Source organism: Camelus ferus, chromosome 8, assembly GCF_009834535.1.
Source record: "Camelus ferus isolate YT-003-E chromosome 8, BCGSAC_Cfer_1.0, whole genome shotgun sequence".
NCBI classification, from domain to species: domain Eukaryota; kingdom Metazoa; phylum Chordata; class Mammalia; order Artiodactyla; family Camelidae; genus Camelus; species Camelus ferus.
The window spans coordinates 55,127,504-55,145,332 of record NC_045703.1 but is presented as its reverse complement, the minus strand read 5'-3'; the positions used below and the strand labels follow the sequence as shown (position 1 = coordinate 55,145,332).

The window sequence follows — 17,829 nt, the reverse complement described above, 5'->3', positions numbered from 1 at the left end:
TCGCTAATTTCCAAAACGCAGTTTTTCTGTCACCCTTTTAGAAATAACATCATTATATTCTGTCAAATTTTGAAAAGAATAATTTGCCCTCCTCTCTACCTTTACATCTGTTGCTGTTTTTTTTTTTAAACATTCTAGACATAGATTCCCTAGCAGTTTGCTTCAGGCATAACCTGCCCTTAGAAGAGACTTCGCAATTTGTTTCCTACCTTCTATTATTTAGCTGTATGTTATATGTTGGAAGAATATAAAACACTGATACTGAAAATATACTATTGAAAATATATCTAATATAATGATGATACATGATTGATTTATTTCTGCCCTAATTACTCTTATAAAAAAGAACTATAGATTTACAATGAATTATTTTTTAAAACATTTTTTGTTAACTATTTTTTATTGAAGTATAGTTAATTTACAATGTTGTATTTCAGATATATAGCAAAATGATTCAGTTATACATACATATATATTCTTTTTCAGATTCTTTTCCATTATAGGTTATAACAAGATATTAAATACAGTTCCTTGTTCTATATGGTAGGTCCTTGTTGTTTATCTATTTTATATATAGTAATGTGTATATGTTAATCCCAAGCTCCTAATTTATCTCCCTCCAGCAATTATTTCTTTTCAGAAGGAAATGCTATTTATTTTTTCTAAACAAGTAAGTTAAAGCTTCAATTGCCAGATAAAATTAAACTTGAAAACTTGCATAATCTCCAAAAATAACAGCAAAATATGTATGGGGCAAATAAATTAATAGCTGTAAAGTATTAACTCAATAAAAGCATTTTTTACTAAAATATTTTATTGCAATAAGATTCACTGTGCTAAAAATCAATACAAAGGTATTAAATTTACATATAAATGAACTTGAAACTATGTACAGTAGTTAATAATAGCTGCGAATAGACAGCATCAACACAATTTTAGCCTCTAAATCAATATGTAGTTTCCTAAGGACTGTTAACAGTGAAGAAAAAAATTGCTGATCATGGTTGTTAAATTCACTGATTCAATTTTAAAAAAGGTCCTCAATCACCTGATATTTAAGACAAATAACTTATCCCTTTGAAGACTGGAGGAAACTGTAATTCACTCCTGTATACTGCACTCTAGTGAACTTTAGGATTAATCAAATAGCATATTTTCCAAACTTCACACCTACCCCCCAAAAGATTTTACCTCAGTATTAATGTCAAAGTATACTGAGTTTCATATAATGTAAAAAAGTATCTACATTAGTTTTTAGTCCATTTGGAACTAATATCCGTAGTGTAACAAATTATTAACAATTCTGACATTTGCACTGTGTACACTCAGATATGGCCCCTGAAAACCAGTCTGTTGCTGACTTAAAAAAATATATTAAGATGCCAAATAAATCTATTCTATTATGAAATGAAGACTTTGATTAAGAATATATTTTATTAGGCATTTCGGTAACAAATCATTACCCCATATATAGCTGATTTATTCAATTTTTTTTAAGTAAATGGATTCCACTGTAGTTTTTCTTGAAGGAAAAAAGAATCACTTCTCCAGTTGTTGAGGAGTACTAAACGCTTCGTACACATTAGCAGCAAAGTCTTTCACTTGCTCCATCATCAACAGATCCTAGCAAAGATGACAAGAAAATGCTACGGTTTGTAAAAGTATAGGTAATTTAAATTGCTTTCTGCAATCTAGCAACAAATTAAGCTCTAAGTTTTGCGGCGTTAAGACCAAAAAGAAAACCATTTAATGAAATAAGTAGTTTTTCTTATAATAAATTCCCGGAGATAGTTATTGTTTAGGTTCTTATATGAGGGGTGGTGGGTATGATAAATATTCAAGAGGGGCTTTGAGGAGAAGACCCAAAATAGTCTTCAAATGGATTTGTGTGTATATCAAGTGATAGATAAATTATCTGTTGAATAAATGAATATAATACTAAAGATACAAGTCTAAAGGTATTTTTGTTGGAAGCTGACATAATGTGGTTGAAGTATATTACTTTCCATAATATAGCATATTTATAGCACATATGTAGGATGTCATGTATTACATATACAAACATACATAAGCCACACATATGCATCTGAGAACAGGAGTTCTTAAGGGATTTGTGAATGCAGATGAGGAAAAATTACATCTTTATTTTCATTAACGTTTAACTAAAATCTAGCATTTTAATTATGAATGTAGGCAACAAATCATGATATTATTAACAGAACCTGTTGAGTTTAGTTAGAAATCAGACATCTTTATAACATTTGATGGTTGTAGAAGTTATGTGAACCACTGTCACATTGTGTTGTGGAATGCATGAACAAACCAGCAATGCTGCTACATAGTAAACCTGATTTTAAAAAGTATTTTGAAACTGTATGAGAAGGCACCCACAGACTTCCCCAGATTGTGAAAGAACCCGTAACAGCAGAAGTCGTCCTGTGCCCCTGCGAGCATCGGAGAAACAGGAAGTCAACCCATCCTTAAAACTCAACTGAGCTTTAGTTTGATCTCACAAACTCATAGTTAAGTTGTGAAGACCACATGGTATTTTAACTCATAGAAATCACACTCAAAAAATTTGGTGAAAGTCTTGTCAATTAATGGTCTAGTATATAAACCTCATCTACATCCAGTAACATTAAAAAAATTTACTAAGCATTAGTATCAATGATGTTTTTACTAGGTTGAAACCTTTCATTTTCATTCTCAATTATACAGACTTTAACTGAAGCCACAGACTTTCATGAAAATGGAGAAAGGTAGTTCAAGTTTAAATGTCAGAAGTTACCACCTTTTTTTCTCACACTAATCTACAAGTAAAAATTAGATTAAAATTGAACAGAAAATTTAAAACTAAGTTTTTAATTAAAAATTTTGAGCTCAAATTAAGTTTAAAAGTAAGTGAAATGAGATCAGCCTTATTCACTCTTCTGCAATATAAATGGCTGACTCTCAGGGGTGAGAAGGATGACACAGAAGACTGAAGAGAACAGCACAGGAAGCTAATGACACCATACAGAGAAAAGAACTACAACCCAGAGTCTCAGGTTCTTCATGTCCCTGAGCAGAAAGCCACAGGGATACTCTAATTTGGGACAAATGGTGCTGAGAAGATGTCATCTTTACACCTGGGCCTGAGGGTCTCTTCCCATTGCGTACTGGGCAACAGTTTGGAACTGAGATGTATTTCAAGTAATTTATTACTTACAATACAGTTTCCAAGTTTGCAAATGACTTGAGGGAAAAAACTACGGATTCAAAGTTGTCCTTTTAATAAATCAGTCAATGTATTCTAGTGGGCTTTCTTGAGGAAGGGGCTAAGAGTTATAGGTAGTGTAGTGAAAAATTTCAATGAGTAGATTATTGGTGCACTGTTAACAGTTATATTAACTATTAAAATATTTTACTTCCCCATTCACAAAAATGTTCAGTTTTCCTCAAAATCTGAGGAACTGGTTCACTGATTTGCCACAAGGCTCAATCTTCTTACTAGCACAACTTAATGTAAAACATAAACACTGTAAACTTAACTGACCACTAGAATGCATCTGAATGAAAATACAATGTGTAACAGATGTTGAACTAGAACATGGAGAAAGATATTCCCAACCTCATAAATTTGCCATGATATGTTATTACTCTCATGGTACATTCTAGAACACTCTACAGGTGGTTTCAAGTTTCTGGTTTCTTTGAACCAATATCACAGGAGAAAAATGTAATTTTAGGTTAGACAAACAGGACCACACCAAAAATACAATCTGTTTTGTTTTTTTTTAAAATACAATCTGTTTTTAATAATACCCCCAAGCTTTCCTCTTACCTGAACAAAATGACTAGGTGTTTCACTGCAAACTGAATGGATCTGTCCATTTATTATTGGGATTATTTTAGCTAAAGGCAGGCTGACACTGGAAAGACTGAAAAATCATCACAATAATAATAATTTTCTGAAATTATCTTACAGGAATTTAACATTTAAATTATAAAAGTAATAGTCATTGAAAAGTACTTATGGAAATGTATTAATGAGAAAATAAAAATCACACATAATTCTACTATCTACAAATAACAATTATAATTGACATTATGGTTAATTTCTTCCAGTAATTTTTATACATTATCTATGCTTTCTGTGTGTGTCTTTTAACACACAACTACAACATCCCAAGCAATACTGTTTTGCAGTTTTATCCATATAAGCATTTTTCAGTCTTATTAAAAGTTCTTCTTAAGTTTTGTCTGTTTTTTAGTAACAATATAGTAATCCATCCTCTAGTTGTGACAATTTATATCATCAGCTCCCTAGAGTTAAGCATTTAAGTTTTTGCCTAATTTTCCTTAATATAAATGACTCTTTCTGTTTACATGGTAAATTATTGGGCTGAAGGGTATGAATGTTTTTAAGCTTTAAAATGTATATTGCCAAATGCCCCCTGCTTCTCCAACAGTGTGAGAATGTCTGCTCAATCATGCCTTCTTTTTACATCAAGCAAAATCTTTTTTCTTTAATCTGTGTTTGTCTGATAGCTGAAAATGGTATCTCACAGTTTTGGTCTATATTTCTCTTATTAATTACTAGCAATGCCGAATGTTTTTTCCCTCTACTTCAGTAAACTGTAACTGGCGTCTATCCAGTTCTGTAAGTAGGAAACCTGGGCTTTATCCTTGGCACTTCCTTCTCCTGCCTATATCTAACCTCACCACAATCCTAAGTATTTCTTAAATGTGTTTACATCTCCCCATTGCCAAACCTCATCCAAGCTATGCATTATCTCTTCTCTGGACTACAGCAAAGAACTTCTAACTTCTAAGTACTCTATAAACATTTCTATTCATAAATAATAAATGTTACATGTGATTATATAATGACTGTTAAATAATGAAACTAATTTTTATGTATGGGTTAAAGACTCAGGTTTAGTTCATAAATTTCATACTTCATACATTTAAACCTGGGGCTACACTTGACATTTTCTTTCAAATATTATGAAAATGCTGAAGCTATGCTATCTAACCAGTATGCTAAGCTGAGATTTGAGGCAATGCTTAAGATGAAAAAAGAAAGTGGGGAGATTTATGTATTCCTGAAGAAATCAGGCATTATTCTCCTTCATAGTACCTCTGTAGGATTTTTCAAAAACTGTCATGATTTTGTTTGCTATGTCTCTTTATATATCAGTGAATGTGCCTTCACTAGAAACTAGAGGACATCACGATCACACAAGGTCCATGAGGTTAGGCACCATGTCTACCTTACCACTGTATTATCGCTGGCACTTAGTAAAGGGCTAGGTGCTAGAACAAGAATGCCTGGTTATTATAATGATCAAAGTATTGAATTATGTAGGCCAATTACGGCTTATATACCCCTGGAATAATATAAGAGAAAACATCAAAACTCAAATATGTTTTCAGTTTTGTATTCTAAAGAGGTAAAAAAAAAGCCCAATAATTAAAATTTGTCCTATAGAAAAGTAGTTACAAAACTTAAGCACTTCAACATAGTGGTAAAATTTTTGTTAGAAAAGGAAGTTTTAATACTGAATACTGAAAGAGCTACTTTTAATGAAGGAGTCATTGGTTTAAAGAGTTTGATTTGTTGAAAACAAGCATTCAAATTTATCCACTAAGATTTTTTTGTTACCTGAAACAAAAAATAAACACATCCAAAGCACTATTTTATTAGAACATTCATTAAACTGGTAACACTTTTATATGTCATCTTACCTATTCATGGAGTTACCATGTTGCAAGTCCTGTTCAGTAGGTCGAAAGAATTCCGCCATATTGTCCAGCAATCTACTAAATCCTCGGTTTAAACAGGTACTCAAAACTGTACTAAAATCTGGACTACACAAAATGAAATGAATCACTTTTTAGATTTTAAGTGGAAAAAGACGTAAATTCAATAACTACGTGGTTACCTTTGACAGCCAACGAACATTTCTAGTTATAATTTAGTTTTTATAGACTAAAACACTATAAAAGTATATCAAGCAGTCAATCAAATATTAAGTGTAAGTGAGCTTAGTATTTAGTAAAATACAAGAATATTCATCCATTTTGATAGATTTTCTTACATTAGGCAGCACTTTATAAGTGTATTTTAATAAGTATCAGTAATAGTATTACTTCTCTTGAGGAAACTCTTGAAGAGGAATCCTCTTGTATTCCTTTCTCTTATATCCTCTTCTAGATTACTGGTTTGCATTACATACTCTATCATGACATCCCAGTGAGACAGAATACGTTATTAACATGTACAGATGAGGAAATGTACTTAAGGATACTTGAGGGATAAATAAATTTGTCCAAAGGTATGTAATTAGTAAATGAAGGAATTTGAATACCATGTTAGTAACTCACTAAAACTGTTTGAAATAAAGCATAATATGTGTGTGTGTGTGTGTGTGTGTGTGTGTGTGTGTGCGTCTGCTAAGAGAGTTAGAAGATGCCTAGGGGAACAGATTAGTTTTATCTTCAACATGTAGAAATCTCAATTCAACTCGTAGGAGTGGATGGCTAGGGCTATAAATTTGGGGATTATTAGTATACAGACAGTAAAGTAATGGGAGTATATAAAATTGCTTGGGGAAGTTGAGGATGAAATAAAAACAAATAACCTGGGAAACACTAATGTTTAAAGGAAAGACAGACAGAGAGGAACTCAAGAAGAAATGATCTGAGATCTGGGAGAAAAATTAGATTACAGAAGCCATATGAGAAAAGAATCTCAAGAAAGCCTTGATCAACAGTGTCAATTATCAGAGAACGGTCAAGTAAGATGAACATTACAGGTTGACCAGATTTGGCAAAAGATCACTGATGACCTTTTCTAGAGCTTCATGGAGTGATTTGGTGGAAACCTGAGTAAGAAAAAAAAGTGGAGATTGCTACTGTAGAAAGTTAAGGGACTAGAACTTGATGAATTTAGATGGTGGATTCAGTAGGTAAGTTAAAAATTTGCCAATTTTCTTCAAGATCATGACAAAATAGTATAAGCAGAGAATATAATTTGCTCAGAAAAAAAACTAATGATAGGAGAGCCAACCTTGAATCTGCACCCTCTGGTCTAATACATAATCTGGTGCTTTTTCCATTTTAACACTCTGGCTCTCTTCGGGATAATCCAAAATAGTAATACTAATTTTAGGGAGGATGTGAAATTTTTATCACTCAAAGATTTAGGAATATTTTAGTCTATCCTGAAAGGGTTAGGGGAAGGAGTTCTCAAAATTGAGTATGTGTGTGTGTGCATGCGTGTACATTAGCATGTGTGTACATGCGCGCATGCATGACAACTACCTGGAGCTGGTTAGCTCTGGCTGGCAAAAGCACCTCTTCCTAACTCCCTAAATCAGCACTGAGTGACATCAGATTGGTAATCAGCACTGTTGTGGCTACAATTTCAGTTTCTGGGTTTTTTTCTTTATAAGTTGTTAACCATTGACCAGTATACATTGGGCATATGAGAATTACCCGTAAAGGCTTTCCTCAAAATATAAATGCTAACTATCTTCTAGTCCCTTAACTCGTATATCAGAATCTCTAGGCTAGGAAAATAGGTAGGCATGGCATGGGTATCTTGAAAAAAAATCTCTGCTTACCTTCCCACCCTAATAAGAGAGGTTTAGGTAGGAAATACTACTTAAAGTCAGGGGAATAGATTTAAAATTTAATTTTAATAAAATATCATGTTGAATATGTTATTCAAGACAAACAAAAAAATGGTCATAAATACATTCAAAACAGAAAAACATGTTTTCTGTTACATGCAGTATACGTACCTTTCCAACATGTCCCTAGTTTCATTGAGTAGTTTAATAGTGGTAACATCTCTAGGAGAAAGCCCACAGGCCTGTAAAATTTAAATGCCATACTTCAGAGTTTCAAATACTAGCAGGGTTTTAATGAAACAAATCATATTAATAAACTTAAGAGTTCAGAAAATCGAAGTCTATGGTTCTATCAACAATCAAAAAATGTTAAACTAAAAAAACCCTAAAGGTTCATTTAAAACACAAGTCACAGTGAAATTATTATACTTTCTAAGATTTTTGTTTATCTGACCCCTCTTGGACACATTTCTAGAATATCCTTACAAGGACAAAAATAGTCTTTGAGGTTACAGAGCCCTGGGATTTTTTCCCCTTTATTGTTGACATTTTATCAGGATATGGATGTACCTTTTTTCATCAGCCTAGTTTAGTCTGAGGCTCTGTGTGTCCTTTCAATCTTAAGTTGCAGGTTTTAATTCAATTCAGGTTAAGACTTGGTCCATCATTCCTCTCTTCATCTATTATTTTATTTTATTTTTTTTAATTAAAAAAAATTTGGCAGGGGGAGGTAATTAGGTTTATTTATTAATGGAAGTACTGGGGTTGAACCCAGGACCTCGTGCATGCTGGGCATGCACTCTATTACTGTGCTATACCCTCCTCCCCGACCTGTTGTTTTAAATTGCTTTCTTAATTCCACGGTTCAATTTTAAAATTTGGCAATTGCTTTATCATCATTCCAGAAAGCTTTTTTAATACTATTATTGCATCTCCTTGAGATTTTAATTTGTAAGTAAGTTTTCTTCTGTTTCTTTCATTAATTCTGTCCAGTCTGTTCTGCCTGTTCAGTTTAGACTCCATCCTAGAGGTCACAAGTTTCCCTTAAATGGATTGCAACTGGTTTTGGCCTACTTATAAAGGTAGGGTCTCTCAGCACCCACACAGTTCTATCTTTGGGGTCTCTAAGGGAGAAGGAAACCTGCAGGCAGTGAAAAATATGATAGTCTTTGTTCTAACAGGGCTTCTACATGAATCATGGCACAGGGACTTCTCTGGTCTAAGGCTTTTCCAATTGCTAAGTGCGATACAGTCTTCTCTCAACTTCAAAGAATGGATACAATCCACTTACAAATGAAAAAAACAGTAAGTATTTTAAAATGAGGTCTATAAACTGCAATCTTTGGACTTTTATTACTCTTAATTAATGAATAACTTAAATCACAACTGCCTGGGGCACACCAGTGTGTAGCAACACCACAGTTGGTAATTGTTATATTAAGCCTCTTTGCTTCTCATCTGGATGACTGCAACCTCCTTCAGTCCATTTTGATATTGCCATCATTGATTTATCTTAAAAAGCAAACGTAACTGTGGTACTAGCCTGATTAACATGTAACTTTGCCTATGAACTGAAGTTCAGAGTCTTTATCTTGGCATACAAAGAGATTTACAATCTTGCCCCAACTACCAGCTCTATCTTCTGTTACTTGATCTCAAACAAATACACTCTGGCCACATGAACTGAATTTGTCTTCTGAGTTATTCAGGTGTACTGAACATGTCTTACTCATTTTATATCCCAATCTTGTATCATAGTGTCTGTCACATAACTAGTAAAATTTTGCTGAATATCTAAAATTGTCTCTTAACTAGAAATCAGTCAGGTTTTCAGTTTTCTAAATTAATGAGGTTTTATTTGAATTACTGAAATATATGTCTTTTAATCACTTACCTCTCAGGAGATTCAGAAATCTAAATTTCAAGATACAATAAAAAATTTTTATATTTCAAAAATACAAGACTAATTGGTTTGGTTAAATGGTTATAAATTAGGCACCTGAACTGCTAATGGAGTTTCTTCATCTGGCATCATATAATGGCACAACAAAGACTTTGATCCATCATTATTAATCCAAGAAGAAGATTTATGCTGCTCAACGAGATCTCTGACTTCTTTTAATTTTTGCTCCAAGTCCAAAAGGGACAAAGAATGTTTAAGAGAAACACTAGAAATACAGAAAAAGGAATTGGGATGAATTGAAACTATTTAACACATGCTATACACACTCTTAGCCTAACAGGTTACTACCTGAGATCCTGCTTCACCCAGTCAAACCTGAAACTGCTGGCTACGAAATCACTCAAGTAGATTAAGTAGATTAAGAAATCAGCCACCAGCTAAGAGCCAAGAAAAATCACAGAGCCAGGCAAAATCCTGCTGCAGATTTCACAACAAAATTCCCACTGCAACTAAAGATATTATGAATATGAACGGGAGAGAAATGCTTCAGAGGCAGATTTTAAGGCAAGTCTTTTATCTCATGACTGAAATATTTCTGGTTTGTTTGGAAATCAATCAATAAACAATAAAACATTAAAACTTTACCCTTAGTATCAAAAGGTTGATATTGATTAAGAAAATAAATTCCACAATGTAACCCCAGGGCTGTCTGTACTAGGTTAAAATAATTTAACAGATCACCATTTGTCAAGTCACCAGTGTCACTAGAAAAATCATAATTTTTCTTTAATTCATCAGAATCAGGAAACCAGAAAAGCCAAAGCAAAATGCTTTACCTTCCTAAAATCTTCTGCACAGCTTGTTTAATGACAGTGATCAATTCTGTCAGGCCTATTAAAGGAGAAACAAACATAAAAGCCTTGTTCACTTTTTCAATTCCTCAATAATACAAATGAATGAATTAAAATTAGTTTACAGGTCACAAACAAGAATCTTACCATCTCCAAGGAGGTGCTGAATACTTGATAAATACTGCTGCTGGACATCTGGGGGAGCAAGAACTGTCTGTATAAAATAGAAATAAGGTTAAAAAACCCAGTATATTAGTAAATAAATAACATTTTCAGTATAACATAAGCTAAGATTCTTCAGAATCTGGAACAATAGGAAAAATACTATTATTTCAATAACAAAAAGTGTAGTTTCAAAATATGAAAAATAGTAATGCTAAAACTACAATCACATGCAATATAAAGATATTTATTTTATAGAAATTATCATGATAAATAATATTTGATTAAAATTTCAACCTCTGGAAAGAAAGGGTGATATCTATTTAAGTCTATTAAACTTACGGTGCCATTTCTGCCAACTGCTGCATTATCCAGGTAAATATATCCTCCTATTATGTTTAACTGGACTCGCAAAAGAACCACCAGCATACAAGTACTATATACAGCTACGATACTTCTTGTGAAACCTTCAGAAAGAAAAGAAAACCATTTAGTATTATTAAAACACAAACGAATGTGTAAAATTACAAACCATCCCTATAGTTATTTTTTTCATAAGATAACTTTAAAAATACATCTGTAACTGTCTCAACTACAAAAATATATCAATTCAAAATATTTCAGTTTATCTACTTAAAATTTGTTTATTGTAAATTAGGTATGATCTCTTTATTGAAAAAATAATCAGTAAAAACAATAACCAATATATTCAGTGAAGGGTTATACAGTATTAGCTTAGAAAGGAAAAAAGAAAGAACTGGGAAGCATTAACAGTTGCAGCCTCAACTCCGCATTGTCCAGGGAGCTAGTTCCAGGTAAGAGAAGACAGCTGAGCATGGAAGAACTCCAGCCGTCAACGTCAGGTAAGAAGATAAACCCACTGAAAGGCTGAAGGGATATATAGAAAGTGTGAGAAATACCCAGACTAGGCTTCACAACAGTCTTACTCAGAGTGTTTAAAACAGAGGTGAGAGAAAGATGTTGACTCTTGCTGAGAGGTCTAGTGGGAGGAAAATGTTCAGTGGACTTAGCAACACAGAAATTAGTACTGACGCTTGTGACATCCGCTTGGGTGGAGACACAGGACCAGAAACCAGGTTCTAATTTGTCAAAGAGTGAGTGGGAGTGAAGATGAGAAGAAAGGGACTGTAGAAATCTTTGGTACTTTTTCAAGGGATGTGAGAAAGCACAATAGCTGAAAGGAAATAAAGGTACTACAAAGGATTAATTCATTTTCAAATAGGCAAAGCTAAAGCATGATCCAGTTGATAAGGACTAGCTGAATGGATAGGAAAACACAGGAGTAAGTGACAGAATATGAAGTTCTGAGACATGGGGATTATCTATCCATCTATCTATCCCAAGGTAGTTCTTTTTATCAAATTTTTATCCCTAATCAATATTTGCATACAATATCAAGTCAAGCCACTATCTGGGTGGAGTAAAAATTTCCTTTAAAGTATAATATTGTAGGTATCAATAACTAAGATACGCATATGTAGCTTAGGATAGGTTTACATATGATCCTAACAGTAATAATACTACCACCACACTGACATTTACTGAGTAGTTTCTGTGACCAATGGTCTACTTGCTTCATGAGAATTATTTAATCCTGACAACAACTCTATGAGGTCAGTAAAGAAGAGTCATCTACATAATAGAGTACAAAAATTTCCCTTTAACAATATTTTAAGGCTATGCTGTCACACAGAACATGTAGGCTTACTTATTATCTTCAGATCTTCCCATATTTCTAGCTTGTTTGAAGGCCTAGGGAAAAATATCAGAGAATATGAAAATAATAATCTAGATAATCTAATAGAAAACTCTAAACTTTATAGCTCTATGCTTACTTATGTTTTATTTTAGAGTAACTGCAAAAAACAAAGCCCATAAAATATAGTAAAAAAAGACTGTAATTTCAGTAATGGATGATAACAACCATTTCCACCAGTATATTGGTGTATATATCCTTCCAGTCTTTCTCCTTCTTCTAAGCATGCAAATATGGATTATAAAATCATACAGAAAAATCAGGGAAAGTATTTCCTTCCCTTATTTACAATTTTACAAATAATGAAATAGGTCCTATAATCCTTCAAAGGTAAAAAATGAAGCATTTTTTTGTTAAAAACTATCATTACAAACAAATGCATTTAAATATATGTTCAGTGTGTTTCAACCCACTGCAGTTTATTACCCTTATTGATATTCAAACTGCTCATCTTTAACCACAAACTAGAGGCCACAACCAGAAACAAGAAAATTACAAAATGAAAAATCTCACTGGTAAAGAAATTGAAAATTTTCAGAAAATCTGCTTATGGCACAATCTGCCTCAAATCCATTTCAAGTTGTGTATTTGTTTTCCAGGAAAAAAATTACAACTGCACCCCGAATCCATTTGTGAATCTATTGTTACTTTGGTAGGTATTATCCGAACACAGAAAATGTTTTCAAAGAAATTTTCCAGCTTGTTATTTAACCTGCCTGAATACTGAATTCCTATTTGTAGAAAGGAGATGACAGTGTCTACCTCACAAGGATATTGTGAAAGTTAAAGAGGAGCAGCATGTAAGGTACTGAGCACTGGGCCTGGCACAGAGACACTCCAGAAATAGCACCTTCTTTCCCCTGGCTATTGGAGGATAGTTGCAAGGAAATTTTTCAGTAAGGCCACAATGATTAAATTCTATTTAGTGATATCCCCTTTCCCCATCATTCTTGTTCATGAGAAGAAGCCATTTATTTCCTCCTGGAAGGCTTCTCAAACCAACACAGTATCGCACTAAATCACAATACTCTAACACATACTACAGTCCATATACAAGATTGTACCTGTGAAAGTGCTTTATACACAGTGCACTATCGTGGTAAGATAAATTACAATTATCGTATGTTCATATTGTATCTGTACTTCATTATGTTAATGATATAAAATCTAAGTTCATATGCTTTATTTATTTAAAATGTATGTTCATACGCTTTATCTATTATATTGCAAACTCTTTAAGAAGCATGGTATTTAACGTAACTATTAGTTTCACAACAACTGGTTCAGAAACACATTCCATAAACACTCAATAGTTAAATTTCTGAAAAATGTCAAAGTGACATAAGATCTATTTATATGCAAACCAGAATACATACAAATATTGTTGACCTAAATACTTTGTGCATCAAGGCAGAGCATGAACAAATGTACAAAATATGAATTCAATGGTATTGTTTGCAAATATTTTTTTCTAAGTGAGCCTATATATTACAAGCTTTAGTTAGAAAGAAAAATAAAGAAACAAAGACTTTTGAAAAGTATTTTAGTTACATTCTATAAACTTCAAGTGTAGTGTATAAATGAGAAATGCTGTAACTTGCACTTACCTGCTTTTTAGCAGAGCTGTAAGGCTCTCAGAATTGAGTTGCTGCATTAAGGCCTCTCTCAGTGTGGGAAGCATGGACAGCACTGTAATACAGAAAATTAAAAAGGTCACAGGTGACATGACTGCCTTGATAAATGCACATTGTTTTAGGCTACATGACAGGACTGGCAAGTAGCAAAGGTTGGGAGGGAAGGTCGGGGCTAGAATTTTCAAATTATCACTAATAATAAAAACTAATTATATACTAATAAATCATTTATCTGCTTATGTGAAGTGAACAAAATTATACATGCACATATTATGATCACAGTGATGCAAATAAGTACACATAGAAGAAACAATGCGAAGAATTATTCCCAGGTGTTAACAGTGGTGGCCTTTGGGCTATGGATTATGGGTAATTCTTTCTTTTTCCCTGCTGTACTCTCCAGATCTTTCTTAAAATAAATCTTTATTTCTGACATAATAAAATGATCAAAAACATTTTTATCTTTAGCTATACTTTTTGCTTCATAATTTATTTTTTATTTTAGAATAAAGTTTGTTTATTAAATACTACAAAGCAATAAACATTTATTATAACCCAGACAAGAGTACCAGACTAGGAATTAAGAGCTATTTGGTCTTGCCAATGGCTATTGCCTGTAACTCCCAATAACAACATGAAGATAAAATAAGATATAGTACTCTATGGAAAAAGATTGCATGTGATTTGTGGGAGTTACTTTACTTATGGCTCCATGTATGGTATAAGAAATAGAGAAATGTACATATATAAATTTAAAATGAGTTTCTAAGTAAGTAATGATAACAAAATGAAAAAATATTAAGAGATTACAAATGCTATATTCTAAAAGGGAAAAGTTTAGTGTTATGATTTTTACTTCTTGACTAGGCAAGACATTAATCACAAAGTCCATGCTATTTTTTCCTATGGAAAATTCAGGTTTTAACCTTCTTTAAACATTTATTTCAATGCTGTATTATGCAGCTTCAGCTTGTTTCCTTAAAGTGTAGGATTAAATCACCTAATTTATTTAGGCCACTAACTAAAGTAGCAGCTCTTGGTCAGTATGAAAAGTGGCTTCTCTCTTAGTGTCTATGCTATACAGCCTAGCCCAAACATGTTATGTTACCTTACTAAGAAAATGCAAAGCTAGAGTCCTATATTCAGAAAACGGAGTATTTAGGGAACTATGAAGATTAGGTACTATAACAAAATGATTTAAGAGATGTCTCTTCAATAATTCTCCTGACAGAGAAGAGCTTCTTACTTTCCACTTCAGCATATTCAACCAAAGGCAAGCTTTCTCTCTTCTAGCCATCTGTACTAACACTGAACAAGTATATTTCTGTATGGAACTGAATATAGCATTTATGTCTTGCTTTAGCCATCTGGTCTCCACAATAAACATCCCCAGTCCAACCACAAATCATAGGACAACCCTTCACCAGCCTTGAATCTGTGTGACTCTGAGCAGATTATTTAACTTATCTGTGCTTCAGTTTCCTTAACTGTAAACTAAGGATAACAGTGGATCTAACTTATAGGACTGTTGGAAGGATCAACTGAGACATAAAAAGCATTTAGAACAGTGCTTCATATACATGGAAATGCTCAGTATCAGCTCTTATTATTACCCTTATTTGGCTTCTTCTGACACATTCCAGTGTGTATCTTCTGTGAGAGGCAGAACGGGACCTGTACTCTATGTACAGTGGAGTATGATTTTTAATGTTTGAAATAATAATTACTTCATTCTATAAAGCAAATAGTAACCACAAATGCTGTATATGATGGTGACAGATGGTACTGTAACTGCCTCTGATCTGAACTAAGGACTCTATTACTGCAGTCTAAGATTAAATTAGCATTTCTAGAAGTCACATGATATTGTTTGCTCAAAACAACTTTAGGCTGAACTAGAATTCCCAATCCTTACTCATACATCCTGTTTCTAATAAGCAAGTTGTATCAGTACAACTGACTTTTAATGCAGAACAATTCTTTTATCCTAGTCTAGCAGTTAAATGGGACAAGACTATTTTGCATCCTGAAACTTCATTTGTGGTGTCACTTATGCCTTCAAGCATTATGTCATGTCTAAATTTAATAAGCACTCCTCCCAAATCTTTAGTAAAATCATGAAGATAATAAAGCCAATGGGTACAGCACAGAAACATCACATTAGATGCTCTTTTTCAAGTTGGGACCAACTTCTTGGGTGAAAAGACTAATCATATTTACCTAAAAGTACTAAATTTTTCTAGTATATCTATTACATCTTATTCAAAAGAACAGAAATTTAACCATATGATTTGTAGCCCCATTATCAATACATACACTAAGCTAACTCAGAAATTTTTGCAGTGAACGTATATTTGGGCTCTTAGTGAGCACTATATTTTAATTTTATTGCCTATATCAGCTATTTATTCATTTGAGGGTTGTGATGGTCATGGAAATGTGCCACCCACAACTTCTGCTGGGCGGAGCATAATTAACTGACAGGCCCAGCTGCCACCCCTCTGAATCTGCACTGCTTCTAGCTTGGTGGGGATACTAAAGCAGGCCCATTCCTGTGGGACTCCTCCACCAGGGAACTTAGGCTTCAGGACTCCCTATTGGTCTACCAAAAGTTTCTTAGAACTGTACTGTAGTCGACAACTCTTCTTACCTAACCCTCTTTCCTTTGCCCATTCTATTTACAAGCGTCAGACCCGCACTGTGGTCTAAAGGCTTTCCGTGCTTCTGCTCCCTCTCCTTTGTTCTTCATGGGTGTTTCCTCTAAAGGAGTCTCCTGCACATCTGATCCCATCTTAGCATCTGCTTCCCAGAGCACCTAAACTGACACAAGGCTCATGTCAAAATGAGATATATTCCCAGAAGTCAGCTTTTTCCATTTTCTGAAAATTTGAGTAATAACCAAAATTGGACTGCTCTTATTCTCTAAAAATTCACTAGTGTCCTTGGTAGCACCACTACACTGAATGCTAAATATCGATTTGAAAAATGGCATAATTTTTAAAAAGTTATCATTTACTAAGTGTTTATTATATACCAATCACATTCTCACAAAACATTTATGAAGTGGGGTTTATGAAAATCATTTTACAGGGGAGAGAACTAGATTTATATTTGCCCAGAGAACACAGACAGCACAAGGCAAACTGGGGCCTGAACCAGACCCGCTCACCCCTGAGCCTGCGCTCTCACTCGCTGTGCCTGACCCAAGCTGCCGTCATCTACAGCATTTGTGGTTACTATTTGCTTTATAGAATGAAGTAATTATTATTTCAAACGTTAGAAATCATACTCCAGCTGGATGTGTCTCTTAACTATCTTAATGCCAGCCTCTTTATCTGTCAAATGAGACTGAACTAAAAATAAGTTCTTTCAGCTCTGGAAAAAACTCCATTTTTTAGAACTGAACAAAGAGAACCTACTTACCTTTATAAATTTTTTCTAAATTAATTGTTCTTAAAAGAAGTGATAGAGAAAGGATTAAGCTTAAACAATCTAAAAGAAAAACAGGTTTGACATGGATTTAAGGATTAATTCTTCAAGGAGTTATTCTGGTTATAACATAACACCTTGTTTTCTTCAAATACGGGCAGCTTACTTTGTTACAGTAGCCTCCCAGGAGGCTTCCAGCTCTGGAGATTAATTATTACCATTGATTTAACACTGATTGAGTATACACTGCAGTGCTAGACTTACAGGTCTGTAGGTGCCTACTGTAAATGTAAGAAACCTGTGACTCTTTCCTATGACATACAAGGCCCAGTAGCCTCAGGCCCACCCCTGCACTTATCTTCCATTGCCCATGCTACTCTAGCTACATAGCCTCTCTACTGTTTCTCGAATATGCCAAGCTTGTTCCCACCTCAGGCATTTTGCATGACTCTCT

The 17,829-nt window shown here is 33.6% G+C and overlaps 1 protein-coding gene across 2 annotated transcripts in view; it reads right to left on the bottom strand.

The window, feature by feature from the left end:
- Positions 1-796: 796 nt before the first annotated feature.
- Positions 797-17,829, bottom strand: part of PEX3 (peroxisomal biogenesis factor 3) — a 25,708-nt gene continuing 8,675 nt past the window's right edge. Inside the window, exons 3-12 of one of the 2 annotated variants that reach the window (XM_006188511.2) lie at positions 13,920-14,001; positions 12,265-12,308; positions 10,878-11,002; positions 10,521-10,587; positions 10,359-10,413; positions 9,619-9,787; positions 7,791-7,861; positions 5,731-5,853; positions 3,824-3,920; positions 797-1,623 (exon numbers count right to left, since the gene is read on the bottom strand). In XM_006188511.2, the coding sequence (XP_006188573.1) occupies positions 1,540-1,623; positions 3,824-3,920; positions 5,731-5,853; positions 7,791-7,861; positions 9,619-9,787; positions 10,359-10,413; positions 10,521-10,587; positions 10,878-11,002; positions 12,265-12,308; positions 13,920-14,001 (917 nt within the window). In that variant the 3' untranslated portion in view covers positions 797-1,539. The remainder of the gene's footprint in view (positions 1,624-3,823; positions 3,921-5,730; positions 5,854-7,790; positions 7,862-9,618; positions 9,788-10,358; positions 10,414-10,520; positions 10,588-10,877; positions 11,003-12,264; positions 12,309-13,919; positions 14,002-17,829) is intronic. The other variant, XM_014562421.2, reaches the window with a different exon arrangement.